Genomic DNA, 8,539 nt, shown 5'->3' on the forward strand with positions numbered 1-8,539 from the left:
TCTGACTGGTTGTTCAGATCCATTATTGTTGTCAGACAATGGTGGTTCATACCTGTCACTGGTCTGACTGGTTGTTCAGATCCATTATTGTTGTCAGACAATGGTGGTTCATACCTGTCACTGTGGTCTGACTGGTTGTTCAGATCCATTATTGCAGTCTGACTGGATGGTCAGTCCTTCAGCAGACAACCACTGACCACAGGTAGACCTGTCTGTCTCACTGGGCTGTGACCCAACCAGTTAGTATATGGTCATTATGGTATACTCCTTGTGAGGATATCAACCAAACTAAGCAACTAATTACGTTTTATCAGAATTGTCAAAGGTCACAAAGTAATACCACAGTTGAGCTCAATATATGACCATTATAAAATACATATGTATACAATATATAAAATTACATAAATATATATTTGCGTGTAAAGCAACCAAATGATGATTAAAAAATCATTACTAAAAATTAGAAAAATATTAACAAGGTGCACTTTGAAAGTGAACATTTTGCTTACAATATCATTTGTGTGAGTGTTCATTTGAGGCTAGAGCTCTTGAAAACAGAAACGGAGGGTCCACATAGACAACTTACACAAAATGAATCAGTGGTAAGTGTATGCCATTACATGTGTTAATACTCTGTCAGCATACCATCTTGTTCTTGAGGTTAAGGTCAAGTTGAAGGTCAAGGTGTTAGAACTGCTGTCACCACTGTGTTGCCAACGTTCAAATGAGCATCCTTGCTTGTTCCTGAGGTCAAGTGACGTTGCTTGTTCCTGAGGTCAAGTGAAGGTCAAGGTCTTAGCATCTGTTTCTAATATTCATTTCTCCATGTCATGTCAATGTAAGTTTGGAGTAATAGTCATTAGCCTGGGCTGTTGACTCCTCTGGTGTGAACAAAGGTGAATAGTCAAGCTCATGTCTTGCCTTCTTGCTCTTAAAGGTCAAGGTCATGTTGGCGTACCAAATTGAAAAAGCTGAGAAGCCAAGATCAATCTTGGTGAGGGGTGACAGAAGCCACAGCAGGCCCTCAGTAAACCGAACTGCAGAGTACACAATGAAAAATGGTATTCTGTACGTAGAGAGCCGGAATCCTCTGCCGCGGAGGAAGGGGAGGACCTGTTCAGGAAGACTGCATGGTGGGCAGTCATCGGTGATGAAGTACGCTTGTCCTGAGATGCTCTCCTCACCTGCCGCTGATCTGAGAGTCCGTTCAGCACAGATGAAAGCCCAGGCCACGTTGCCGACATAGGTATGCTGGTAGAGAGCCGATCCGTTGCCGATCTGAACCAACACTCCGCCGTTTCGGTGGGCCATCTTCAGCACTGAGGGGATGTAGTGGGTATCCAGTTCTCCAAAGAACACTGTGGGTCTCAGAGACACTGCCTGGAACCTCGAACCTGTACAAACATTCAACTTTCTATTCTTCATGTTGACAAGTGAAAACCAAGACTTCATGAAACTTAAGCTGTTGACTATTTTTTACAGTTTGCACAAACAGATAAATATGGCTGATTTTCAGACTTTTGTTTTAAATTACATTAGTTAATTCAACATATGGAATGACACAGATTTAGCTCTGTAATTGGAACCACAGGTGTATGTAAGGACCTTTCATTCATTTCAGGGGGGAGTGATGTGGATTTGAGTTTTGATGGACTGAACATAATTACTCTCCTATTGTGTTTGTCATGCTTTTGGATGACCCACCCATATCTTAGTCATATTTTGGCATGACTGTCCCATGATTTCCTCGTACCCACCACCCCTGTTATAGATGACAGAAGAGTTGATGATGAGACACATGTATGGCAATAGACTAACGCTTAGTCTCTGAATATGTATAATTTGGTTGTTACAAACAAACCCATTTAAATTGAAAAGGAGCCCCAGGGAGACCAGAGATTCAGACCTGAATCTGAAGAAATCTAGACTTGCTTTATTTAGGGCTTTAGCACTGCAGGGAGGGCTAGGCAGTAGGGAAAATAATGTGGTTCAGGGACTGTGAGACATAGGGCTTCAACGAGTCCATTTTTTGGACTCGAGTACTTTCGAGGGGTGAGACTTCGACTCGGACCAGTACTTTCGAAATTCATACCTTTCAAACAAGCGATTGCGCCAACCCGGCATGGCGTGTTCCGATCACACAAGTGAACACTTACTTCTTTCCGTCTACATATCGTCATGTGACTAACATTTCCTATTGGTCAGAATCAGTATTTGGATGTTTACTTGACAAACGTTTTTTCTTTCGTACTTCTTGTACTGCCTGCAAAGCGCAGTGAGATACGCGCTGAAGCGGCATTTGGTTATTTTGCTCTTTTCACTATCCAGATGAAGATACGCCCATCACGTTTGATTTTTTATCTTTCTCCATCTCTATCAATTGTCAAGATAGTTACCTAATCATTTTAAAAGTGAAAACTCAAGCGATGTATAATATTTACTCTCATCTTCAGACTTGTAGCAACTAATATCATACAGCCACACGTGTGAGGAGTAAACTATTTAATCTAGGTGTTAATAAAAACATTATCAGATGGGTTAAAGAATTCAGGGTACATAGAACTCAGTATGTCAGTATCAATGGCTATCAATCTTCTTTGCTCTCAACCTCTACTAGAGATCCACATGGCTGTGTTCCTTCATCCATTACTCTTTGTTTTGTATACCAATGACTGTTACTTGTCAATATATGACTTGTTTACTGTGAAATTTGCAGATGATGCCACTGTTACTGGCCTAATTTCTGATTCTGAACATTATTATCGTCAAGGCATTGACAAAACCGTAATGACAGTTTTTTATCAAACCTTTATTCAAAGTGTGTTGACCTACAATTTTCTATGTTGGTATGGGGATCTGTCTCATCTCAACAAAAACAAACTTTTCAAAATTGTTAATACTGCTTGCAAAATTTCTGGAGTGTCTTTCGAGTATACTCCCTTTATCAATGAGCGCCAGATTGTCAAAAGGGGCTAAAATTAGATTTGATAGTTGATATATTTGATCTCACCATTTTGAACTACTTCCTTCTGAATGGCTGACGATTACCTTCCCTCAAAACAAACAGAGCTAGGCAGTCTTTCATACCATCAAGTATTAAGTGAATGCAACAAATATTTTGAATCACCATCAGAACTAGAATTATTCAGCCTCTTTACCTATGTGGTTAATTGAATTATATCATGTCAGTTTTATTTGTAAATAGCATTCGTTTTGAGCATGTAATCATTGTGTATATTTTTGTGAACTGTGCATATATCCACGCCGAGACAGTTTGGATGTATAAGAGTTTCCTCGGGATAATAAAGTTATATCTTAATATTAGGCGTTAGCGGCGCTCATGCTTAGCACATGGCAGACAGTCTGTCAGCGTCAAATAATCGAGTTATCTTCCTTTTCGGAGTCCCTCGAGTCCTTGAAAATGGACTCGAGTCCAGCTAGACCGACTCGGTCTAGTACTTTGGAAGCCCTAGTACTACATTGTAGGGAGGGCCAGGCAGTAGGGAAAATAATGTGGTTCAGGGACTGTGAGATTAGTATGGCAACTGTACCTGACTGTAGGGGTTGACCACTAGAGGTCAGCACTGCTTCCTCTGCCCTGAGTTTGGTGCCACCATAGCCCTCGTAGATCAGTCTGCCTGGGGTTCTAGTTGTGTGCTCTTCGCCATCCATGATGTTGTCAAAGCCACATACAACATCAACGGTGCTGCAGTACACCATGCGTTCAACCCCAGCCTGAAGACAGGCCTCCAGTATGTTCTTGGTGCCTGCATGCAAGTCATTGTTACTGCATCACACAGCATTAAACACCATCTGGTATATATCAGAAGTGGTCACTCAGTTGGCTTTCAATGATGCTATTTTTTCCATCCAACCTTTCCATCCCACCCCATACCACTTCACTTCACCACTGACCCACCCAATGCCACCTAACCTTCCCACCCACAACCCAATCTTCCCATCCTGCCCCACTGACCCACCAAACCCCACCTTCCCTTTCACCCAACCCCACTTCACTCCTGCCACACTGACTCACCACACCCCACCTTCCCTTCTCACCCCACCCCACTTCACTCCTGCCTCACCACATGCCACCTTCCCTTCTCTCCCACCCCACTTCACTCCTGCCACACTGACCTCACCCCAACCCACCTTCCCTTCTCACCCAACCCCACTTCACTCCTGACTCACACTGACTCACCACCCCACCCCACCTTCCCTTCTCACCACACCCCACCTTCCCCTTCTCACCACACCCCCCACCTTCCCCTTCTCCCTCACCCCACTTCACTCCTGCCCCACCACACCCCACCTTCCTTCCTCTCACCACACCCCACTTCCTGCCCACCACACCCCACCTTCCCCTCTCACCCCCCCACTCCTGCCCACCACACCCCACCCCCACCTTCTCACCCCACCCCACTTCTGCCCCACCACACCCCACCTTCCCCTTCTCACCCAACCCCCACTTCACTCCTGCCCCCACTGACTCACCACACACCCACCTACCCTTTCCTCACCCAACCCCACTTCTGCCTCCTGCCCACTGACCCACCCACACCCCACCCCACCTTCCCTTCTCACCACACCCCATCTCCCTTTTCACCCAACCCACCCACCACCACCCACCTTCCCCTTTCACCCAACCCCAGTTCTATCCCACTCCTGCTGGGGGTAGCCTAGTGGTTAAAGCGCTGACTCGTCACCCTGAAGACCCCGGTTCAATGACCCCCCCATGGGTACTCATGTGTGAAGCCCATTTCTGGTGTCCCAAAATCACGTGATGTTGCTGGAATATTGCTAAAAGCGGTGTAAAACCAAACTCAGTCAGTCAGTCTATCCCAATGTGTGACAGTCCACTCAATCTAAGACCCACCTTTGACATTAACTCTCTCCATTTTCGCAGTGTCGGGGAAATTGTTGACACTGATGATGGAGGCGAGATGGAACACAGTTTTCACTCCTTGGAACGATGACGTGTTAGTTAACTCCCCAATGTCTGCAGTGATGCTTATGACTGGCACTCTCTCCTCATACTCTGTTACAAACAGACCATTTCCATTACACCACTGATTCTCAACATCATACTGTTTAAGCAAATGCTACATAACCAACAAATTCAGAATACAAAATAATAGATAACTAACATCTGTATGGGTTTTGTGTGTTTTTTGGTTTTGTTGTTTAACTCTGCACTCAGCAAATTTCCAGCTGTATGATGGCAGTCGAGTCTGGACCAGAAAATCTTATGACAAGCATGGGTTGCTGAATTCAAACCCGGATCTTCATGGGACTGTAAGCTGTGAGCTGACAGGTCAGACTATCCCAATCTACAAGTATGTAACAGCCGGATGTATTCAATTGGCTGGGACATTTTAACCCTATACAGGCCTACAAATCGCACTTGCATGAGAAATAGTGCCTCTGTAAGCTGATTGGCCGGATTCTTCTTAGTTACCAGTATGTAACAGTCGCATGTATTCAAGGATATACAAACCTGTGAAGTACTGACAATGAGGTTACCAATGAAAGCCTACCAAGTTTCTTGGTGAAAGGCGCCATGTCTAAAACTCGGATCTCGGTTACATGCAGAGCATGTGTGTGGAGAAACTTGATGAGGTGTTGCCCCAGGCAACCAGTGCCACCTGTCACCAACACTGGATAGGCGTCTGCCATCTCTCTGCAAACAGTCACAGAAATCACGTAACCAAGGAATTATCTCATCTTGCCAAGAGACAGATGATCAGTTCCATGTCTGCACTAAATTGCCAACATAGAATTAAATTATCTCATTTCCTGTTGTGATTATCATAATTAATGTTCCGGTTTTGTAGAGATAACTTCTGACAAAAGGGGAAAAAAGTCAACTATGGATTCTTGAAAGGTTAATTATTTCAGGCATGAAATAGGCATTGTGCTTCTCAAGTCTTTCGTTAAAAACCATTATCTGAAAACCATCTTCCCACAACTTGTTTATCATGAATGCGTGACATGTTTGACAGATAACAATTTTTCTAAATTCTTTATCAGGTGAATGAAGGAGCAAGCATTAGCTCTGATATGTCATATAGAGAATAGAAAGAAGTTGCTATCCATAAAATGTGTCATGTATTCATGTTCGTCCAGCTTCTATATGCCTTTCAATAACTAAATTAGTTTATCACAGAAAACAAGACCAATATAGAGGAACAGGTCTTAATGCTAATGTAGCAGGACGTGGAGTCATCCCATAGATGACATCCTTACCTTGTAAGTTTGCTGACAGGGTTAACATCTTTGGTCATGTGGACAAGGTGTCCGACTTTGTATCAGAAGGTCTGTGGTTCAAATCCCAGCACAGGACTTGAAATTTGTATGGCTTCTACACTTGGTTTAATGCCCAGCACTGAACACATCTTTAAACTACTATGTTAAATGGTCTGGTATTACTAACTTACAGGACCGCCTCCGTGGTGTAGTGGTTAGAGCGTCCGGCCGAGGAGCGGAAGGTTGCGGGTTCGATCCCTGACCGCGTTATACCAAAAGACGTTAAAATATGGTACTTGTTGGTCCCTGCCTGGCACTCTGCATTAATGGGTACAACAAGGACTGGTCGGCTCGGAGTCAGTATAATGTGTCTGAGTAGGGTATTCATGCTTCACTGCGGCATGGTATCTCAGTGGGCTAGCACTATAAAACCAGCTTAAGTCTGGGCTAGTACAAGCAGCCGAACATACACATATACATGCATGCACGTCGTAACATGAGCGAAATATTCTCAAGCACGACGTTAAACCCAATTTCACCTCACTAACTTCGAACAAAATAGCATGTTCAAATTCCTTTCCAAAAGCACTTTGTTCTGAATTCTTGATGAATCTCTGACAATATCAACAAGGTGGTTGTAAAATAAACCTTGCGATGTTATTGCCATTAGTTAATTGGAGTAATGGCGGTAGGGCAGCCTAGCTGTTAACACATTCATTCATTCAACTGAAGACCCAGTTTGATTCCCCACATGGGTACATTGTGTGAAGCAATTTTCTAGTGTCCCCCATCATGATATTGCTGGAATGTTGCTAAAAGTAGAGTAAAACAATACTCCTCACTCATTCATGTTCAAACGCATCTTCAGAAGGAATACAGACATTAAATACAGTTGTGTAAAAACAGTGCTCAGTCAGCATAGTGGATGAATTTACATGCTCTTTACTATCACAATTAATGTGTAAAGTTTTCAAGGATTTCATTCAAAAAGTTTTCTGTTTTTAGTATAGTCAAACATGCAACATACTGAGAGTTTATGACAGGAACAATGCAAGTAAGTTTACATGTATTTGCAAATGAATATTATGAATAATTGTTTCATAAATACACTGCCTAAAAGCTGGGACAACGCTGCTGAGGGTCACGCGGGTTTTTGATTTGTCAAAAGACAAGCTATAATTAAACCTCTTCAACACAAAGGTGTTATATTTTACATCGAACAAAGATATAAATCTTTGTTATAGGTTTGATTGTTTCCAATTCTTGATACATCATCATATATTCGTAAAAAGATAACATATTTCCATCATAGTTGAAAACCTATAAATGTTTGAAAAAAAACATTAAGCAAATTTCAAATTCTGAAAAATAGTAACCTGATAAACTGTAAAATTATTTACTACTGATATTCAGTAACTTCACATATTCAATAAGATCATATTTCTAACCGGCCTCAGTGGTGTAGTGTAGTGGATAGTGCCCTTGCCGAAGATAGGATGGTCCGTGGTTCGATTTTCATATAGGCAAAATATTACGATTTTCTTAGAAAATGACCACTGGCCACAGTGTAAATCCTACTGAACTTAACTAATGCAGCTATGACAATACTGATGATAAGTCAACCCTCGTTTAGAAAGAAACACAGCTGATTACGTTAAAGGGAGATAATTCACACGCCTGTTAATCTTGAGTCTGTTGAACTGATGGCAGTGATGCGTGAAAAGAAGTGAATCGCAACAGTGAATCCTCGGTGTTTACAACACAGATTGTCCACACTAATGTTACAAACGAATCGTGTGAACGGGCATACGCTTTTAACACGTTAATGTCAGTGTTTCTGTTTTTGTGTCTTTACCTGTTCTTCTACGCCCCTCGCCCTGTTGTCATGCACCTGTAGGTACACTGTCATGGGATTTCAAGACAGAACTTTGTACCTACAAAGCGCGTCCGCTCAAATGACAACTGTACATCAGGAGTTAACTCCCTTTAAGAAAGCACAACTCCAACTGTGTGAAGGGAAGTAAAATCTCAGAAAATCTGCGCTTGGTTCATTTTCAACTTTCGAACTGGTATGAAATTTGCAGATTACAAAACGTTATTTTTCTCACAGTTTATAGCTACTTAAAATAACCACGACAATAAAATAGTGTTTATTCAGGCCCCTGGTATTTCCTTGTTCAAACGACGATGTGTTGTTGTTGAACGTGTTTTCTGATATTATTGCAAAGAACACAGTATACGTGGTTAAATACAGGAGACGGTTCGACATCGGTCCATGTAAATATCAGGATAA

The 8,539-nt window shown here is 42.4% G+C and overlaps 1 protein-coding gene across 2 annotated transcripts; it reads right to left on the bottom strand.

Annotated features, from left to right (window-relative positions):
- Nucleotides 1-289: 289 nt before the first annotated feature.
- Nucleotides 290-8,217, bottom strand: LOC124260823 (3 beta-hydroxysteroid dehydrogenase/Delta 5-->4-isomerase type 1-like). Of its 2 annotated transcripts, XM_046695141.1 has the most exons (5): nt 8,102-8,217; nt 5,538-5,680; nt 4,877-5,038; nt 3,552-3,767; nt 290-1,394 (listed from the first exon to the last, which is right to left on the bottom strand). In XM_046695141.1, exons 2-5 carry the CDS (start codon nt 5,674-5,676, stop codon nt 829-831), a joined length of 1,083 nt encoding a protein of 360 aa, XP_046551097.1. In that variant the 5' UTR covers nt 5,677-5,680; nt 8,102-8,217; the 3' UTR covers nt 290-828. The 2 variants fall into 2 exon arrangements, with proteins under 2 accessions (XP_046551097.1, XP_046551098.1); XM_046695142.1 differs by lacking the exon at nt 4,877-5,038.
- Nucleotides 8,218-8,539: the final 322 nt, after the last annotated feature.

Source organism: Haliotis rubra, unplaced genomic scaffold, assembly GCF_003918875.1.
Source record: "Haliotis rubra isolate DU_JTF1 unplaced genomic scaffold, ASM391887v1 Scf778, whole genome shotgun sequence".
Taxonomy (NCBI): domain Eukaryota; kingdom Metazoa; phylum Mollusca; class Gastropoda; order Lepetellida; family Haliotidae; genus Haliotis; species Haliotis rubra.